General features: G+C 50.8%; 1 protein-coding gene across 1 annotated transcript; it reads right to left on the bottom strand.

Moving 5' to 3' along the window:
• Window positions 1-1,346: 1,346 nt before the first annotated feature.
• On the bottom strand, window positions 1,347-21,028 carry TRAIP (TRAF interacting protein; the record flags this gene model as incomplete). Its single annotated transcript, XM_083869847.1, has 15 exons — window positions 1,347-2,516; window positions 3,490-3,540; window positions 4,070-4,195; window positions 4,708-4,756; window positions 4,957-5,112; window positions 5,806-5,894; window positions 6,103-6,192; window positions 7,315-7,402; window positions 8,283-8,396; window positions 9,031-9,125; window positions 11,684-11,811; window positions 14,361-14,400; window positions 18,345-18,428; window positions 19,670-19,727; window positions 20,931-21,028. 15 exons carry the CDS (start codon window positions 21,026-21,028, stop codon window positions 2,391-2,393), a joined length of 1,392 nt encoding a protein of 463 aa, XP_083725973.1. The 3' UTR covers window positions 1,347-2,390.
• Window positions 21,029-21,494: the final 466 nt, after the last annotated feature.

The raw sequence follows: 21,494 nt of genomic DNA, 5'->3' as shown, positions 1-21,494 counted from the left end.
GGGGGACCCCGGCGGGGACCAAAAACTGCGCCAGGACGCGCCAGCCCTGCCGAAACCGAGCTGCTTTTTATGGCCTGTGAGTCAACGCACACGCGCTAAATCCTAAAATAAACGTGAAACTGGGTCTAGCCTCACCTCGGAGCGCACCGAAATAGCAACCGGCTCGAAAAAGCCCCAGGAACAGGAGACCTCTGCCCCTTCCCTGCCCGTGCTGTATCCCCCAGCCCAGGGAAGGGGATGCTGGCACTGGAGGTCACTGCTGTCCCCTGAGGAGCAGGTGAGGGGTGTGAAAGGTGTAATATGGGAGCAAAAGAGCATTTGGGGAGTTGAAAGCTCTGAATAAGAGAACAAACAGCTTCTTGGGCAGCGGCAACCGACGTGAAACAAACCAGAACAAAACCACAAGAAACAACCCAACAGCAACAAGTGTATGGAAAGGAAGAGTACAGGAGTGGATGAAAGAGGTCAGGACATAGTAGGTGGCCAGTACACACACAGGAGGCTCAAAACATCCACCTGGAACGCAGCAGAGGTTGGGGCAGCTGCCAGCAGCAGCACTGCTGCAGGTGGGTGGAAGTGGTGCCCAGACAAGGTGCTCAAACCTCCAGTTGAAACTTGCCATAGTGTCAAAACATCCTTCTCAGCCCCTCCACTGCAGGCTGGGATCTGTTCTCCCTTTATGGGCAGACAGCACCAGCTCTCTAGCACCCCAACATGGAAATCCATGTCCCTCACCAGCCCCACACCTTTACTGCTGCCTTCTTAAAAAGGTCTTCCTGAACTGGAGAGATCCAGAGCAAGTCTCATATTTTACAGATGCTTGATACCTACCTCAAAGGGACAAGGACAGAGCACAGCAGGCTCCCTGCAGACCCTCTCCCAGGCTTCTCCTCTGCAGAATTCACTTTGCTTAAGTCTCCCCTCCCTTCCCCCAAGTGTTTTTTTCCAGCCCTTTAAACCCTCTCCTGGCTCCTCCAAACTCTTCCCCCATTCCACTTAGTTCTGCAGTCAGCCTCAGGTGATGCAGGTGAGACACAGCTCATGTTCCGCAGGGCTTTGCCCTGTTCACTTCCCTGAGGATGGGCACCACTGCCCCCGTGGCTTCAACCCCACCACTGTCTTTCCCTGCACAAGGGGCCTGTCTCCCAGGGCTAGCACCCCAAAGGAACCTGAAAGATTGAGCACATCCATCACCCTACATTCAGCACTCAAGCTCAGACCTCCACCCTGAGGTGCAATAGGAAAATGCTCAGAAGGCTGCTGGGTTAACAAGTGGGCACAGTAACATATTTTATTTCCTAAAAACATATTTTTAGCCAGTCCAGGTACTACAGATTCTAGCCTGAAGCAGCTGGAAATAGGAAATGTCAGACTTGTACAGCAGAGTGCTTTATTAGCTGCCTCACCACATCTATTCCTTTCAGCTTGGAAAGCCCTGCTTCAAGGTGTGGATCTTCCGTTCCAGAGCTCCAAGCTGAAGTACCCAGACAGGTTCTTTAGCAGTCTACCTCTCCCTTGAAGGGAGCCATTCTTCAGCACTTCTCCAGGCCATTCCAAGCCCTCTAACCACAAGGCAGAACAGTTACAGAATCATAAAAATACACTCTCATTAAAAAATAGAAATTAATACACAAGTTTCACACCCACACGCACCAAACACAGAGGTCACACCAGCACACCTATCTCAGCTTCCAAGTGGAGCAGGGGGTTACCTCAATACTTTCCTTCCAAGTCAGTCATTTCAGTGCCAAATCTGCAAGGCCACTCTGGAGTTTATGGCCCAAAACAGGGCAAGGGAACAGTTCCCAAGTCTACCTGTGGATCTCCCCAGCCCCAAGAGGCCTGTGGTTGAGGGAAGGTGTTTAATTTGATGATGAATATACAGACACTCAACAGCCACACAGGTTGCTCTACACACTTCTTCCTCCAGTAAACTTTCTCAGAACTATTTACACCAGGCATGGAGCAGGTCCAGGTCCCTTCTCCCTGCCTTCCAGACACCCTTCCTGCACTTCCTGCTTGTGGCGGCATCCAAGAAGTGCAGTTCCACCAAGTGGGTGCCAGAGAGCCCAAAGCAGCAGCAACTGCAGAGCTCTGAGGAGGCCAGAAGGCAAGAAAACCCTGTTAATTCTGCATGAAAAAAGGAGGAAGGAATGGTAAAATGAAGAGGGTAGCTCAGTCCAGGCATTAGTCAGAGGCTTGGCCTCCAGAGGCTTGCTGCAGGGGCAGGATTCTCCACAGGGCAGCTCATCTCACCCACGAGGCAGCATCAATGTTTTGTTAACAGTACCCCAGGCAGTGGTGGCTGCACATTGCCTCGTGCCAGACTCTGGGCAAGTGTACTCTGCCCTGCAGCCTCTTCCAAGCCTCTCCCGGGAAGTCAGGGGCTCTCACAGCAGGAAGGTGTCCATTCTGGCCTGGCTGCTGCCAGAGGAAAACGCAGGAGATGCAGACGCTGGTCTGGAGACCTTCTTCTTGCCCTTAACTAATAATGGACGGATTTCTGCCATGTTTGTCTGGAGGTAAAACCATCAAGGAAAGCACAGATCAGTGCCCTGGGAACACAAGTGATCCAACACCTGTTGCAGTCCAGCCTGAACCATAGACCTGAGACCCAGCCATATATCTGTATCCATGGAAAAACTCCCTGCAGGACAGGATGGGCTTTGCTACCCTCTCAAAGGAGCAGATCTCAGACACACACCTGTCCCATGTGTCAGGAAACATTTCCCAAACAGGGGGTTTCAACTGGATATTAGGAAACATCTCTTCACTAAACAGGTGGTCAAGCACTGCAACAGGCTGCCCAGGGAAGTGGTGGAAGTCCCTGGAAGTGTTCAAAAAGCATGCAGACGTGTTGGTTAGGGACATGGGTTAGTGGTGAGCTTGCTAATGCTGGGTTAATGGTTGGACTCTGATCTTAGAGCTCTTTTCCAACATTAATGATTCCATGATTCTATGCTATCCCCTTGCACATAAAACAGCATTTTAACAGCATATCTATTTGAGTTGCAAGACCTCCTGAGCCAGAACACTGCAGGTGAAGGCTGAGCAGCCAGAGCCTGAAGCCTCCCATGGTAGAGCAATCCCAAGGCAGGAGCAGCTCCACACCCAGGGGGTGAGCTCAGCCCAGCCACTCCTCACCACAGTGGAGCAGCAGCATCCCACAGGAATGAGGGCTCTGGCTACATGGGCTGGCAGGCACACAGCCAGAAAAGGCTATGCTACACTGCTGCTGTAAGATCTCAAGGGCACAGGCAGTCCCTGAAAACTGCACTGATTTCTAGCTGATGCATTCCTCTGAACCAGCCACAAGTGCTCTCAGCAAGTTCGGGTCCTTGACACCTTTGCTGAGCTCAGATTTTTTCAGAGAGAAATCAGATCATTCCTTGAGGATCCCAAGTCCATTTTTTGTTGAGACCAAAGAGAAGGAACAGAACAGAGATGCCACAGCATTGGTACTGCCACATAAGCTGCAGGAAAGGATACTGGCTCTATGAACTTTGTCCTGCCTCCCATGCCATCATAGCCCATCCTCACCTAGGAGAGAGAAACAAATGAGCCTGGAGCAGCACACAGGGCCTTGGCTACCTCCCATCATGCTGGTTACTGGAAAGGGGAAGTCTTGCAGACCAGAGCTTCTGGAGAGGCACTAAAGGCACTTGGAAACACTCAGTACTCACAGTAAGCCCTCACTTTTGGAAAAAGATAGACCCATGGGTATTAACAAAGTTCAGGAATATTGGGCACTTTTTCAGACAAGCCAAGCAAGGCTTAGGATTTTGTGACTGGGATTGAGGAATACAAGGAGAACACTCTAAGCTCCAAGGAAGTAGAGGAATAGGACATTGAGAGCCACTTAGTCTGCTGCCAGGAAGGGAATGAGCATCTGTCATCCCTGGAGCTCTGCAGGACTGGAAGGTAGCCAGGTTATGCTCCGAGATTTATTTTCCACACACTGTATGTGGCAAGGTAAAAGCCTCATTCACTTCCTCTTTCAGGGTCAGTTCAGGACAGAGGTGGCAGTGCCAGCCCTGGGCACACTCACCAACTGGACAGTTATACTCACCACACCCATGTTCTTGTGGGAACCCGGCAAACCACCCAAAGATGGTTTCTTGGAGAGAACAGAATTCCTGATGAATGCTGGCAAGAGTCCTTTAAGAGCATCATCCTCCAGATCATCTGCCCCATTCTGTCCCACAAAACAACAAGAAAAGCCCTTTAACCAGCACAGTCTGCTGAACAGAATACACATATAGGCAGCACTAATAACTAATCACGGTTACTGCCATACCACAGGTCAGGTTGAAAACCAGCAGCTTCCAACCTCCCACTGAGGCTTATGTGGAACAGTGCCCAGGAGGCAGGACACTGCCCCCAGCAAGCCTGAGTGAACAGCCACCTCAGCTGACCCCACAGCCCTTGTGGTCAGCTCCAGGTGGTGTTTGTGAAGCACATCTGGGGCAGAATTATCAGCAAGAAGTAGGTGGGTCCCCACCCTCCCTTCTCCTGCCCAGTTCCAGGAGACCTGAGGCAGCAACAGCGTTGCTACAAGACCATCAAGAAAAACACTTTGAAGCACAGACTGCTTCTATAGATGGGCCAAGTCTATGGCCACAAGGGAGAAAATAGATTCTTTATCCCCAGCTTATTAACAGCAGAATCAAAGAGGCGACACAGAAAAATCAAGATTAGTCCTTTTACCTCCGCTGCTTCCTTCAGAACTTTCTTCGCCAGATTTACCACAGGAGGCCTGTAAGGAGCCCAAGGAGCAAATCAGTAGAGATTTATTGTTCAAGTGGAGCTGACAAGGACAGACAAGGCCAAGCAAATGACGACAAAGCTTGCAGCATGCCATCAGACAGCTGGAGAGCTATCTGATCTCACATAGCAACTTCCAAAGCAGTGAGACTTTGATCTCCTTTAGAAGTAGAAAGAGCAGGGAAAACTCACGGCTTTTTATCCAGCTTCTGCCTTTTTGAAGGGCCGAAGGGAGCTTGGCAGGGCTGGTGCTCAGGGGTGTCCAAATCGTAAGTCCCATCTAGATTGATCTCATCGCTGTGGGCTGGGCGGTGGAGCTTTGGATGCTGCAGTTCCACAGGAACTGGGCTGCAAGGCCAAGGAAAGCATCAATCACTGAGCCATTGCCTGCCCCCCAGGGGAAAGCAGAGCTGCACCCCACAACATGGAATGCTCAGACAGCAGTGACACCAGGAGCACAGCCCCGTTCTGCTCACACGTCTAAGAAAGAACAATCTGAACCTCAGAATTTAAATGTCCCCCTCAATTAAATTACTGCTCCCTCTCAAATGCTGAGCACCCTAACAGCAGCACCCAGAGCCCAGGAATCACACTGACACGCTGCTCTGTGGACACAACCCAGCTTGCTCTACTGAGTAATAGCAGAGGCTCCTCGAGAAAGGCTGGATAAAAGTAGATGCCATTTTCCAGGCTAGATTCCTCTGCCTAGCTAAGATCTTTGATCCCCATACACCAGTGCATGCTCATCACAAGGCCAACTACTCTAAAGCAAGTAGAAGAGCAGCTTTAGGGATGTTTCCTAGGCAGGACATAGTGACAAAGACTTTATCAAAACTCAGGCCACTCCTCCATGCCCTCCCAACCCAAACCCTCCAAGGGTTTCCATGTAAACCAAAGGATACAAGGAACAAAACAGCCATACTTCTACAATACCTGCCAGACTAGTATATCTCTGCTTTCTCAGATAGTTAAACTGTCAGCTCTGGCTTTGAACCTGTCCCCTCCATGCCTGTACTGTGTCTGAGGATGCAGCTCACTAACCTTTCAAAGACTAGCCGACTGAGTGTTTCCCTGGTTACAGATGGGACTTTCAGAGTATCCTGCAGGATGTCTATCTTCTTCTTCAAACTCTGGAGAGAAAAGGGAAAGCAGTCAGTGAGATAAGGAAAAATTTAGCAGTAGATACTTTGCCCCTTTTCCATAAATCAGCATCAGGTGGAGCTCAGAGGTAGGCTGGGAAATTTCATCACTGAGCAAAAGCCAGCATAACGCCTGGCTTTGCAGCTGCAGACCAGTCTGCAGTAACTGGCAGTTGGCCACGAGGAATGATATTCTTACCAAGATCTCTTTGTCTGCATTCTTCAGATCTTTCTGTGTGTTTTTTAACTCCTCCTTTGTCTTCTCCAACTCTGAAGTTGTTTTCTGCAGCTGCAAAACACAACAGAGTGTGGGTTACATTAACCAGGGTAAGGGGGACTGCAGAGCCCTGTGAGAGCAGTGTGCTCTGCACCACATGCTACTTCCCCTGTTTAAGGGCTCAATTTTCCTGTGTCAGTCTGACCAATCTCTCCTGTACCAGCAAAATCCAATTCCACAAGCTGCCTGCAGAGGGATGTCCAGGGCTGCTTGCCCAGCATTTATGCCTAACAGCAACAGTTTTTCCCTGCTCTAACACTTGGTGGCTGCATTCTGAATTCTTGCAGGACTTTGGACACACCACAGCACAGGAATCACAAACCACAGGCTGGAGGATGGCTGTGCATCAGCAGTGCTGGCACATGGACAAGCCTGATTCAACAGGGAAGCATGCCAGCAGCAGGGGTCAGGAAGTGGACTGCTACCACTTCAGACACTTTAGTGTGTCCAGGAGGCTGGGCCAGCTCACGGACTGTGGATACAGTCAGCTCTCTGTCAGCTAAGCCTGGAGTCCCTTGTGCACTGACTCGCATCCTCCTGACCCACACTGGCCATCACAGCTTGGGTCTGACTCAGCAAGGGGCAGTCCAATTCCAGCATCAGCACCTTGTGTAGGGGTTAACTCCTCTGGGGAGAGCAGCACAGCAATCTGAAAACCTCCTTCTCCATTTGAGGAGACAGCAGCTATGGCTGAGTAACAGAAGTAGGCCAAATCCACCCACAGCTTCTCACTTTGTTGGCTCAGACACAGGGATGCCCCCGAAAAACACCTGTGCCTCGGGGAGTGAGACTACACACACTTTTCACAGGAATGTGCTACCAGACAGTCCTGCCTGACCTGAGCCAACAGACCTCAGCCAGGCCTGGAACAGGCAGAACACAGCAGGAGAGGCACATCAGCATCCCCAAGCTTTGCCAGCCTAGGCAGGCTCTGTGCAGGGCCACCTGTGTGTCCTCACTGTGCTTTGGGAAGCTCTTCTCCCTGGGCTCAGCATGATGTGGGAGCCCTAGCCCAGTTCAGTTGGCTGAAGGCACTGGTACACACCTGTACCTATCAGCATGGGAGAGGGTCACTGTAGAGGCCTTGTAGAGGGATCAACAGACCAGATGTCACCCTGGCAACTCACACTCTACCTTATTATTGACAGAAAACAGCTCCTTCTTCAGCTTCTCTGTCATCTCACCAGAGATCTTCCGAGCCTCCTTCAAGTTCTCATATTCCCTGCAAAGAGACCCGAAGAGTCACACTGTTTGTAAGACAGCTGAGCCAGAACTTCTCAGAGATAAGCCAAGACCCTTAAATTGAAGCTCTGGACCTGCAGAGCCAGAGAAAACCCAGGAGATACAATGCCCTTTAAGGAACAAAGATAAGTGAGTGTATCAACACTGTCACAGATTCCACTACACCATGGGGGGGAAAAAGCCTGCATGGGGTACCACCAGCAAAATGGAGCCAGAGACATTTCAGTTGTCAGTGAAAAAGAGAAAACAGAGCACAGCCTCCATGCTGGCAGCAAACAGGAGACTTTGCTTTAAGTGACTTTTCAGAGACTTCACACTACTGGCCATGCACATTCATTCCCAATTACACCACAGGGACTCTTGCCTCATTACAGCTTTGTACCAAAGCTGCAGTTATTCAGCTGCCATCAGAACAGACAAAAAAAGCTGTGTTTTTTCCCCAGCAGGACCAGATGGATATCCAGGTAGGGGAGGGCAGCAGTGCAGGCTCGCTTTGCCAGAGGCCACAGCTGCACAGTGCAGTGCTGCAGAGGGCACAACCCAGAGCTCTGCATCCGCTCGCTTTCCCCCAGGCATGAGAGCAAAGCAGAGGGAATTATCATCATCACTTCATAGGTGCACTGACAACTCTGGAGACAGTTCCCATGGTGACACGCATGTCACTGCAGTGACAAGAGGAACAGTTCAGTGTGACAGGCTCCAAACTAGGTCCCCAGGATCTGTCAGTCAAACCCCAGTGGAGCCCTAAGAGGTGACGAGAGCCCCTGAGACCCCACGTGCCTGTTGGCGCTCAGCAGAGGGTTCTCCCTGGGCTCCCCCAGGACAGCACCAGCCAGCTGTGCCAAGCCTGTAGCACCTACTTTTTGAGGGAGACACAGTAGATTGCAAGCTGCTCCACCGCTGCCTGCCCGACTCCTATCTCTCTGATCATCTCCTCCACTTCTGGGCGCTGGCTCTGAAGCAACAGCTCGATCCTGCACAAAAAAAAAAAAAAAAAACAAAAAAAAAAAAAAAAAACAAAAAAAAAAAAAAAAAAAAACCACAAGCAAACGCATATCTTCAGTTCATGAATCACAAACACACCTGGGAAAGAGACAAAAGGCCTGCTTCCCCCTCAAAGCGCTGGCACAGCCTGAGCTTCTCCTGCAGGCACTCTGGGTGTCATGAGAGAAGAGATACAGCTCCCTCACCACAAGCAGGGCTTTTCACTGGGGAAAAGCAGCACTGCCAGAGAAGGGGCAGCTGTACACACATATGGCACATGGAACTGATGCCCAGCTCTTGGTCCCTATAGCCCTGTGTTCCTGGGCTGGCATTCTGCCCCAGCATCCTCTGATAACAGAAATAGCACATAGCTATGCTCAGCGCACTAGAGATGAGGCCCATACCCTGCCTTGCTGCTCTTTAATGAGAGCAGCTGTCTGCAAACATAGCAGGGGCAAGAGGTGTGCAGGGCAGCTAAAGCAGCCGTTTTAAACCTTACAGGTAAGATGATCCAGCATACAGAGGTGGGTGCTGCAGCAGGCCCAGCAGGACCCTCCTGCCTTGCCCACAAAGGGAAGGGTGTGCAGCCCAGCCTGCAGGGCCCAGGGAGCTCCCAGATCTCACCGCTCCATGGTCCTCAGCTTGTTTCGCAGCCGCCGGGCCTCCTCCTTTGAACTTCTGTTATCCTCATGCTGCTGCTCCAGGAATTTCATCTGCTTCTGCAGGGAAGCAAGCACACATAGACCGTCAGTAAGGCTGCAGGGGCTGGTGGGGAAACATCCCGGCTTACGCGCGCTGCGGGCAGCTAGGAGCACACATCAGCTCTAAATGCTATCACCACCTCAGCAGCCTGGGATTATGGAGAGTTGAGCTCCCTCCCACTGTACCCCCACCTCTGCTCCCCATGAGCACAGCAGGGTCTCAGTGCTAATCACAAGGCAAGGCTGGAGCTGAAACCATGTCATAGCCCCTCTGTAATGGGCATGCTGGAGAGGCTGCATATTGCCCTGTACACAGCAGTGACAGTTTGTTTTTCAAAAGCAAAGGAGTCCTCAGCAAGCAAACCTTGCTACTGCCTTCCCCCTCATGCACAGCTGATTGCTTCATTTTCCCAACTCTCCTTGCCATTAGCTTCTCAGAGCATAGATAGGAATGAGTGGGTCTCTTCTGGGAGACCTCAGCCAAACCAGAGACCCACCTGGACACTTCTCTCACCTGCTGCAAGCCTATCGCAGCCTATTGCCTCTCCAGCAGTAACACAGAACCCTAGCTGAGCTGGAAAAGCACACATCTGCAGTGTGGCAGAGGATGGGGATAGCTGAATTAGCACCATTCTGATGTATCTGTGCTGTCTAGGTTTGTGTGTGCCTGGGCATCTTGCACAGCAACTTTGAAAGGCTCTGGTTTCAGCTTAGTGCTGATTCTGGGGAAAGGCCTGGCAAAAGATCATTGCTTTGTAAAGCTCCTTCCCATACAGAAGTTCAAGGATTTTATCCACTTCCTGCCAAAGAAACCAAACAGCTGTGAAACCACTGGAAAGTTGAGGAGGGACAGTGTTGCAGGCTCATGTGTCACTCTTGTTTAACTGGAGCCTGTCTTTGGCTTAACCCTAACCAAAACTCTCAACACTTCAGATCCCCACAGCAGTGTTTTGTGCTGGTCAGAGCAGAGTCCCCAGCTTCAGCCAAGCTGAAACTGCAGCAAACAAAGTGCTAGCAGAAGACAGGACCAGCTCGCAGCCTTAATCTGCTTCACAGTAAGTTAAGCCTGTATTTTCACTACAGAAATTTTGTGCTTTAATCTTTAATGATGCAGTTTAAGACAGTGCTTGGCATTCAGCTGGGAAACTCCATATGCAACAAAAAAAGATACCTTTAGGTCCCTAATCCTTCTGCCCTGCCCAGCTTTTATTAAAGGGACTTAAGCATACAGAGAGGGTTTTGCAACAGGGAAGATAAGCACAGAGCCTCCTCCAGAGGTGTCAAGGCAGGAAAACCAAGCACTGATATGCTGAGTTTAACAGCAAGTACCAGCTTCCGCTGTCACAATTATTCCAGCTGGAGTAGGGGGCATCAGAAGTATCCTGCCACTGAGCTATCCAGAATCACACCAGCATCTATGGCATGGCCAAGATCCAGGCTGCCTTTACACGCAAGCAGATTGGATATGATGCCATGGTTGGGCAACAACAGTTGTGCTGGCTCAGAGCAAGGCCTGCCTGGCATTAATTCCTTACTCTCTCTGCCCTGGTGTCAGGTAGATATTCCAGATGCTTCCTCCCAAAAGAGCCCAGGTGCAGGTGGCATATAGCATGACAACACCATGACATGTCAACAATCTCTCTAGGCCACTTGGCCTTGCAGGTCAAGAAACACAATGCAGTTTACGATACTGGGTCAGACAGCTTGGGAAGTGCAGTAGATACCTATCTCACTTTCCAGCCCGCAGCTCAAAAGCCCACCTGCTTGCACCCTACCTTCTTGAGTCAGGCGCATCACCTTCACACAGCACAGACTGCCCAGCCCAGCACCAAGGCAAAGCTGCTCCAAGACATCCCAACAAAGCTGTTCCTGCTCTTACCCTTTTCTTCTCGCTGTTTACACGTAGTACATGACTACACACTGAGTCACTGCACACTGAAGCACAAGAGGAATATTTGATCCCTGGACTTCACAACATTACTAACCTAACTGAGGCAAAGCCCTGGCAACAGAACAGAGACAGGAGAGTTAGCTGGATCAGATCCCACTCAGCTGAAGCCTGCAACTCCCCCTCCATATTTTTCAGTTTGATTTCTCCCCCAGTCAAAGTAAGAAACTAATTTTCCTTGAATCCCACTTGGCCTAAACCCATTTCAGAACATTCTACCTCAGGGAACCAGTGTTTCAGCAACGGGGTGCTGGAGTTAGCTCCCACACTAGAGTCCTGCTATCACCTTTATGACCAGAATTGCCACTCCATTATCGAGGCTCAGCCGCATTCCTCAGGCTGGGCTGGCATTTCTCCCTCACCAGGGATACCTCTGCCTTGAGCACCTGCACACAAACCACAGGGCTGTAGGCTTTTTATGCCTCTGAATCACCTCGAGCAGAGTACAAACAAGACCTTGAGTCCAGCAACAGCACTTGCTTCAATTAATCAAGCCAAAATGAAAACCCCGGCACCAGACCCAAAATCCCAGCAGCACAATCTCTTTATTAGCAGGATCTGCAGAGATCTTCAACAGAACTAACACTGACTGCATGAAGGTTAGTCCTGCTGGGGACAGGAAGAGTACCTTGAGAGAGGAGCACAGCATCTCTGTGTCTCCCAGCATCTTCTGGAGCGACTCTATCGTGGCATTGCGCACATCCAGAGTCTCCCTCAGCCCGTCCACGACAGCCTGGCATTCCCGCTTTTCTTTCTCTGGAAAAGAAGAAAGAAAAAGGTCACGGCCTGGTAACCCAGACTCCAGCTGCAGCACAGCAGCAGGAGCACACAGACTGCTTGCAGGCTCAGCTCCAGGCAGCCAGGATTTGGCCATTCCTGGAGAGAGCCATTTCTCTAAGTGCTGTCTGCACCAGGGTCTGCACTGAGCAATTGCTTCTTTCAGTGCCAGCAGGCTTCAAGACTTCTTTACTAAAGATAAAAAATTCCCTTTAATAGCTTTCCTGTGCCAGCCCTGCTAGCATTAAGATGATGTATCTTAACTCTTGCGTTTTCTCAAAGCCAGGCTCGCACAAGGAAATAATTCCTCTCAAGTTACACCAAGCTGTCATAGAGCTGGAGAACAGAGCTTTGTATCCATCCTCTCCACATGGAATCTTATGTGTCAGGAACCCCTTTGAGGGCCACTGGCTGCTATATGCAGGGGTCTACCAAGCTACTGCACATGCCCTCACCAACCACTGCACCTACATCAAAGGGCAGGTGACACTGGGGACACCGCAGGACACATGACAGCTTAAGTAGATTCCCCAAGTGCCCACTTTTTGCAGGTCACAACCTTTGCATCCTGCTGTCCCTCCCCCTGGCAATTCAGGAGCAAAGCACATGCCTCTGACCACCAGAGAGAAGGTGGTGGAAAACACCATCAGATTTCAATTTGTTTTGGGGAGACAAAGGAAGGACAGCTCAGAAAGCAACAACCACCATCAGGAGCTGCCAGACTTATGCAGGGAACAGCCAGCATGGCTGAGAAGCTTAAAGCAGTTGGGTAATAAGGGAAAACAGGAAGCCCTCCACCTAACCCTGCTGAGAGGAGGGTAAAATCTTCAGCTCAGCATCTTCAGTTCTAGCTAAAACAGCCTAGTAATAGTAGGGCCAAAGTGTGCCTTTCCAAAAAAGCTTGTTCTCCTTGCAAGCCATCCAGTTTCATATTCTGCCTCCACAGCCTGTGGAAGCATGACCTGCAGTGAAGCTTCAGTGTTCAATCAGGGAGTAAAAGAGCTATGTGGGACCAAGAAACAAAGGAGGAACGTGTTCCAGCAGAAGCACGCGGGTGACTCCTCCATTGATCTGAACAACCCTTTTCCACCAGAGGCAGCACCTGGAGATGCTCCCTTGCATTGGCAGGGACTCCACACCCACCAAAAGAATCAGGGCTTCCCCCTCCTCCGTTCCCAGCTGCCCAGAGGCAGATGGCAGGAATTAAACCCCTCCGTGCTGCAGGAATGAGTTTTCAGCTCATTCAGAGTGCCTCCCACAGAGCCTGCCGGGTCTGCTCAGAGCTCGGCACCTCTCGAGCCATTTGCAGGCTGATCAGAGCCTGGCAGCTCCACAGCTCCTCTGCAGCGCACAGCTTCACATGGAGAACTTATACACAGGAACCAGCAGAGAGCAGAGTACCCACAGCAAAGGAGGCAGGAGGTGAGAAGGAGCTTCACATTTCCAATATGAAAAGAGAATGGGACAGGGAATGTCAAATCCAACCTCTACTCACCAGAAGCCGAGAAGATTAGCAGGCCTTTAAGCAGTTTTTCTTGGATAATATCCTAGCAAGAATCCCAGCCACCTTCACCAGAAGATCTGGCTCTCTACCAAGTCACTAAACTCGAGCAAGCTGGCAGAACAGGCCTCAGAATAAAGACGTGCAGACCATCCAATTCTGCTCTCAGGCTAAGGACCGAATCCTCAATCTACTGGCTATTCATGTCTGTCTCGTGCATGCAGAACACAGAGGAAAGACAACTCTTGGGGCGTGGGTGAGCCCCCAGCATTCTTTAAACATTTTTTTCCCCTTCTGCTAGCATGTTTTAGGATTTCTGTCACTTAGACTGACATTTTCCTTTTGCTGCTCATGACTCATGTTCTGATGACAGGCTGCCTACAGACGATGCTTAAAACCCATCGACAAGTCTCCAGGGCTTTTGCTTTTCCTGCCTCCCTCAAACATCCTCTAAAATTAAAGATGGGAAGATGGAAGTGCGTGCACACTGAACTCCGTCTGCTCTTTGCACAACACATGTGGCACTGCAACCGCCAAACAAATCCAAAGCCTTCCCACTGTTGCTTTTGGACACCACTTTTACCCTCTCATCTGTTGGAGGGAATGAGCCTTTGCCATATGCAGCTGTGAGTCTCCCAGCAAGCAAATCATGGCTTTTGCTTTCAAGCCTGCTCTGGATAGAGCTTTGCTGCAATTCTGTAAGCTTGTGATTAGGAAGGGGGGCAAAAAAATTGCATCTCCTTGTCTAAACCCACAGTGAACTCCTGAGTTACAGCACAGCTGGACCAGGCTGTGGACTCGGGTTGTCATATAAGCTTTGCATTACTGTAGGTGTTCGCACCTCAGAAAAAACTCTGAGGAAGTTGCTCTAGCAAAACAGTTTGCAGCCTGAACCATGCCCTTGGCTTCAGAGAGGGGTGGCCTCTGCACAGGGGATCCTCAGAACTGAGCAAGCCACCTGGCACAGGTAGAGTCCAGGAGCTGCTGATTGTGGGCTGCCAATCCCCTGCAGGCAGCAGGAACTCACCTTTCAAGGAGAGCTGGGCCTTCACCTTGTCCAGTTCATTCTGAAACACAACACAGAGAACCCCATTAGGAAACGTCCTGCAGAGATGCTTTCACCAGATCTTAGAACAACCCAAGAGATTTCCCCGCAGGATTTTTGGACCAGGCAGGTGCTAAGGAGGGTACACAGAAACAACAAGCATGGAGTTACAAGCCCGGACTGTCACAGGGAACAGAAAGAGCACCTCCAACTGGCATTCTCTGGGGCTAGAAGAGAGGATCGCAGCTTCATCTTAGCCTTGTCAACCTTGTGTTTCTCACACTGTCAGTCATCCTGTTTTAGCTGAATAATTTTGGAAGGCTCTGAGGGAAACACAGGAAGTCAGGCAAGAACAATTTTTATAATGTTTTACCTAAACAAGGCAATAAGGGAGGGATGCTGCCAGACTAACTGGATCACTGAGAGTTCTTTAAACTGAAGTGAACTTCAATCAGATGCAGGTGGGAGACAGGAGGGCACAGCCAAACACCTGAAAAGGTAACCAAGCATGCACTCAAACATGCTGACAGGCACTGAAGTCACTGCAGTTCAGGATGCTGATATGAGCTAACAGCTCAATCGAATGGCTGGAAACAGATCACTGAGAAACCAATCCCTAGCACACCAACTGAGAGTGCACAACATCTCCTGGGTACTATAAGCGTCTGAGGAACATCAAATATTTCTAACACCTTCATCAAGGATCAGAAAGAGGCAGCAAATGCCCTGTAGTTTAAATTAGAGAAAATGAAGCAATATAACTTAATACTGGCGGATAGCCAAAGGAAATGCAGAGAGGTTAAAAGAGAGGCTATTTATATCTATATATCTATATGTATATTTAAAATAAAACCAGGGAGATAAATATATGCAGGAAGGAGTCAACAGAAGATGACTTAAAAAGCTGTGTGTTAGAGAACTGCAGAGGAAAGCACATAACAAGTCAGGCAGGAACTGCAGTGGAATAAAACCACAATAAAATGCCAACACAGGCACACAAATCTGTGCAACCCGGAATGCTACATGCAAATCTGAGCCGAGAATAGCACCAGCAGTGACCACGGCTCTGACAGACCAGAGCTAGGCTCTGCTAGTGACAATAAAGGCAGGAAAGGGAATGTGGGATGTAAAGCTTGGTAAGCAGAATGGACCAAATGCAAAGCCTAGCAGAGCTGACTGGGATTTGCCCCAAGGGGCACAACTGCTGGAGGGCTAATGTGGAATTAACTCTGCTGCAGGAACTATTCTCAAGTAGCTTCCTCAGAGCCCTATTCAGGAACGATTAGTGAGCTCACAAGATGTGCTAATTATCATGATAGCAAAGAAACCCTGGGCTACTTCAGGCAGCTATGTAACATTACCGAATTCATCAACATAATCTGAAATCCCTCATCCTCTACCACAGCTCCTAAAACCTGCTCCAAAATTTCTCTCCTCTGAGACAAACTCTCTCTGCCAGGCTGAGCTGCAAGACTGAATTTTCCCAAGATCAAACAAGTATATCCTGACCACAGACAGACAGCTGTCCTCCAAGGCTTCTACCTTCCCCAGCAGGTTTACAGGCAGGAATCCTCCCCCCACCTCCTCTTCACCAAGCTGAAACTTCATTTGGAAGAACTCTGCATTCCCCGGATGACAAGTAGCTCTTGACAGACTCACTGAGGTGTTACACCCCAAAACTCACCCTTTTCCTGCTCTGGGAACAGCCACATGGAGACTGTGCTGCTCACAAGGACCACCTTTAAATTCAATATAGGCTAAACCCAGATTCAGTAATGAAAGAAATGCCTGGACATTTAGCCTGTGGTCTGCAGCTACTCCAGGGTTCCATGTTCCCTCTGGTGTTTCTATTGAAGTTTTAGCCTGGGGATGGAAAGCAAAGCAGCCCCAGCACTCCTTTGACTGTAAACATTTCAGAGTAACAGTAAGAGTGAGGAACAATAACAAAGACAATTACTGTTCAAAAGATAATTTAGCTAATTCTGCAACAACAGGAAGGGGTTTCAGATCATGAGGGAGCTCTTCTGATCACGTCACTGGGTGCCAAAGACTGGTTCTCAGAAGAGAATCCTGAGCTTGTCTCCCCAAGATTACAAGCAGACCACAGCTACACACTTTGCTTTCTAGCACATCCTTTTCATGGCAGGAGGCCAAATGCTCATTCCAAGACAGCTGTGGGCTGCACAGATACAGCTCCAGTTGATTACAGAGATGAACACCACTCTGTGCCCAGGTTCTTGGAGGGCCAGGCAGTGGTTCAACACAAACCCTGGCATTTTTTTTTTTTTTCAGGTGAAGTTGCTTCTGTCTGAGGATGTCAGAAATTCTTATCTCATCCTCTGAAGAGCCCAGACTTGGCCAACCATGTGTTTACTTTAAATTGCTGCCTGGCTAGAATCAGACACTCCATCACAGACAGACCTCACATCTAGGTGGACAATAGTCCCTCAACCATTGTGAACAAGGCATCTGTGTTCTCAAGGTACTCCATGTCCTCCAAAAACGAGGCAGCACAGTACATGAAACTGGAGACAAATGCAGCAGCAACCTGTACAGTGTGCACAGCAGTGAATACCCACACAAGCTAACGATGCTGATTTACCCAGAAAAGTATTTGGTTCTTTTAGCTGTTGACCTCAGAGCCCTCATTAAGCAGGCTGTACAATGAGGCTAGATGTTGCTCTGACAAACACACACGATCTATAGGTGCAGGAGGAGTTACCATTAAGCTTGTTGTTCAGGAGCAGCTCCACAGTCCTGCCCTTGAGCAAGGGAGCAGCTCTGCACAACCTGCCTGGAGCAGAAGGCTGGGAGAACCCATTTTGGATCCTGGGGTGGGGGTGTGAGAAAATAGGAATATTTTCTAGGGTAATTTTCCCCAGGCAACTTATTTCCAAGTCACTTATCTCATTACACTTGTGAGAGCAGATCTTAGTATGTACAAAAGGAAAGGTTTATCTGCTGCAAGGGCACGCAGCTCCCAGTGTCCAGAGACACTCCTCCATTCCTCAGCACACTTTGGCCCTCAGTTTTGTTACTGGTGATATTGGAGAAAGACACTGCTACTGACATTCTAGTCTGGCTGGCTTTATTTTAAAGACATACGAAGTACATATAGAATTGTCATGGCAACTGCTAATTATGGTAATTGCTGCGCATGCTGCTTCTAAACACAAGAGGGTACAAGCATCCCATTACACCAAGGTCAAATGGCCACCCTTTTTTTGGAACAGATAATTCCCAGGGAGAAGGAGCCCACACTACACAAAGGAGAACATGGAACAGCCACTCAGTGTTTATTCCTACTCACACCCAACTCTCCGCACCCAAAGATGGCACTTGGAGCACACCACCCAACATCCTGGCTCCAGCCAGGATCCTGTCAGGAACCACATCCACCTTGTTCACTGCTGCTGGTGTGGCTTCAGGCAGTCCCCTTCCTGATCTCTCTTGGGGAATCATGACTTTATCATCACCCTGCCCCACATCCTTCAATCTGCACAAATAACCTCCCTGCACAGAAGGGAGGAGGAGGAGGAGGCAGTTCCTCCAACAGCTCTTTCTTTCCAGAGAGGTTAGCAGGGATCACACACACCTGAGCCACAGATACCAGCAGCAATTCACTGCATCTGGGATTTCCCTTCTCCTGCCTTTGGGAACAGCTTTGTACCCTCATTCCCAAGGGAGGAACAAGAGTCCAATGTGATGTTGTTTCAGGAGAGGTTTCCAGGTAAAGTGAGAAGCAGAAGGAAGAGCAGGAAGTAGAGGAGGCTCCTTGAGTCACCACACAGGATTTGGTCAGGTGGAATGCTAAATCACCACAGAGACTGATATGCTTCAGGTCAGAAGCATGAACACAGCAAGCTCCAGCTTGGGAAGCACCTTCTGGCAGAGGACCAGCAGGCCAGGCCACCCTTCCAGGAAGCTGAAGCATCACATGAGGAAAGAACCCCTCTGTCAAGTTACCTGCAAGGTCTCAGCATCCGGTGCTGCTTGCTCCTCCAGGGTAACATCAAAGAACAGCTTATTGATGATGTGTCTTTTGCTGACCTAAACACAGGAGACAGAAGAGTTTGATGGGCACAAATATGGAAACGATGGATATGGAAGACAGATGGAGGGGGAGAAGATACTGTCTTGTGACAAGGCCATGAAAGGCAAATCAGATCACGTGTTTGACGCCATTAGTGGTGATGCTCTGCTTCGGCTCAACAGCACAGCAGCAGACCCCCCACTCAGTTTCTGGGAGTGTGACTCCAGCCAAGCTCCTGAGCCGCAGCAGAAAGATTCAGACATTTCTGAATCCAGTGCAGTCTGTTCTCTGGCAGCTCAGCCCCAAGCAGCTGATGCTGAGCTAACATGATGCCAAATCCTAAGACAGAAGTATGTGCTGCTTTCTGCAGGCAGAAGGTGCTGTAAATTGAATTTGATAGCTCTCCACACCTCCCCCATGCAGTTACAGCTTTGTGTTTTAAGTATTATATACAGTCATGACACCAGCTAATTGCATGGTTGCTGCCACATAAGATGTCATTTCGCAATAACTCCATGGTAACCCAGAGATGTAAGAGGCAGAGAAGAACAGAGAGAATCAACAAGTCAGGGAAGGAATAAGGGCCAAGACCTTGAGAGGAGGAAAGAAGCACGAACACAGACTAAGCCCAAGCAGCAGCTGGCTAAAAATTTACATCTGAGAGCGAGGAAACATCTCCTGCAGCCACTATGTGCCATGACGTACTGGTGGCATGAAGGCTGGTGACACGAGGGACTGCAAAGACATTCAGCTCCCAGTTAAGCCAATGGAAACCCAAGCCTCAGCTTCCTATCTCAGAAGCAGAGCACATCCTTACTTCTCTTCCCAGCCATCGCTTTTCTCAAGGCAGAGTTGAGTACTGCTAAGCCAGGAGGGGTTGTAAGGCCCACGTGCACCACAGTTCACCTGACAGCAATGGGCTGGGCATGCCAGAAACACCAGTCAGGAGTCCTCGTTAAGCCCTTGCAGCCCCTCCTGCCATCATGCCAATACTTACCCAGCCTAATTAAAAGCTGTGAAAACCCAGAGCCTCTTTTGAAAGGAGCTGCAGTGCCAACAAAGGCAGGGCACCCTCAGCCCACTGCAACCAAAAGGGCTGTGGTGGGAAGTTCATCCTCTCAGCCTCTGGGAAGTTCCAAGTGACAGAAAGTCCCTCTGCTTTTTACCATGAGCCTTTTTCCAGCATCATCCCAGGCCACAGCTCCTTGGTGCCATTGCAGTGCCCTGTGCCACAGGTGTGCCCAGGGGGTAGCTTTACCTGGTTCCTGCACTGGGGGCACGTCCGGCTCGGTGCAGTGTCAAACCACTGGAAGAGGCTGAGAAAGAAAAGGAAAACATACAGTAAATCCCTAAAGTCCTGGAGCACTGCTTCCAGGGGCCATCCCCCAGTTCCCCAGGAGACAGCAGGATCTGACTCCTCATCACACACTAAAGCAGAACCGCAAACCTGCAGTCCAGTGGTGCAGCTGGCAGGAGCTCAGTGTTCCACACACATGCTCCACCTGCATCTCCAAGACAATTCCTGGCTGAATTTAGCATGTGAGCTTATCTTTTACAGGGCAGAGCTTTTGCAGAACTCAGATCTCTCTGGGAGACAGGCTTTGAACAGCCGCAGCTTCGCAGGAGCGAGTGGACCCACACAGGATCTGCTCTATCAGGGTGTGGCAGCTGAGACCCCAGCCCAGGCAGCTCCAGGGGGGATGTGGCAGCTGAGACCCCAGCCCAGGCAGCTCCAAGAGGTGCCACTGAACACGGATCTGCAGAGCAAGGGACACTGAGCTGGGCTCTGCCCTGGGCTGATGAATGTAAACCTGCCAGGCTCCCCAGGAGAGATCCTAATGCATTTTGCAACCAAGCCATCACGTCACACTGGAAAGGTTTATTTTGGGAGCAGGGTAACGATTTGGAGCTGGCAGGTTACCTTTGGACGCTCTCCTTGCTCTGCTGGCTGCTGGAAGAGAGCAGGCCCGAGCAGCGCTGCTGAGTGAGAAGTGACAATCACACCCGTGGTCCTCTCCAAGCTCGTTAGCCAGGAAAGCAAATGCCCACCCTCTCCCCACACAAAGTTTATTTCCTCAGAAGAACCGTTTCCTTTCAACACAGACACTTGCAACACCGTCCCAAAAAAGCACGGAATTGCCAGGGCGGCTTCACCACAATCCAACATCGCTCTCTCCAAACACCCTGTGACACCGGCTCTTCCGGAGAACGGAGCCTGCAGGCAGCACAGCGACAGAACCACAGAATCAATTAGGTCGGAAAAGATCTGAGAGCATCGAGTCCAACTTATGACCGATCACCACCGTGCCAAGTGCCACATCCAGTCTTTCCTTAAAGACCTCCAGGGCCGGCGACTCCACCAGCTCCCGGGACAGCCCGTTCACATGTGTGCAATCAGCACAGTCCGGACTGCTGCGGCAGCTCCGCGAACTCCTCAGAGCCCTGGCGCGGAGCCAGAGAAGGTGCCCGTGGCTGACGCCCCACGGCCCGGCCCGACCCCCACCCGCCCCGGCGCTCACCAGGCCTGGTGGAAGGTGTGCCCGCACGGCACGGCCGCCACGTCCCGCTCGTTGTCGAAGAAGTCGGAGCAGATGGTGCAGTGGGCGCGGATAGGCATGGCGGGGCCGGGGAGCTCGAGCAGTCGGCGGAGGTTAAAGGGAGGTTTCCGCGGCCCCGGGGCCAGAGCACCCGCGCGGCCCTGCGCCGTTTAAACGCGACCGCCAGCGCGCCGCTTCCGGTCCTCCCCGGAAGTGACCTCAGGGGATCCCGCGCTGAGGCCAAGGATGGGGCGGCATCGAGTGGGCGTGGCCTCTGGGGCGGGCCCGGGGGCGGGGCATGCGGGAGTGGGCGGGGCTCGCCCCGCGGGGCCCAGCCGTGTCTCCCGGGTTATCCCGGCGGGCAGTGGTCACGGCTCCCGCTGCCCTCGGAGCGGTGCCGCTGCCGGCCCGCCGCGTCTCGCCCAGCCCCGCGCTGCCGGAACGCGTGGCGGATCCCCGGCCCCACAGAGAGACTGGGCAGGCGGCGCTGGTGCTGTCTCAGTTTGTCCTCAGCGGGGTCTTTATTTGCCAGAGATACAGCGGCGG

The sequence above is a fragment of the Zosterops lateralis genome (genome assembly GCF_965231275.1).
Source record: "Zosterops lateralis genome assembly, chromosome: 11".
Classification (NCBI taxonomy): Eukaryota; Metazoa; Chordata; class Aves; order Passeriformes; family Zosteropidae; genus Zosterops; species Zosterops lateralis.
This window is presented reverse-complemented; position numbering and strand designations above follow the sequence as displayed.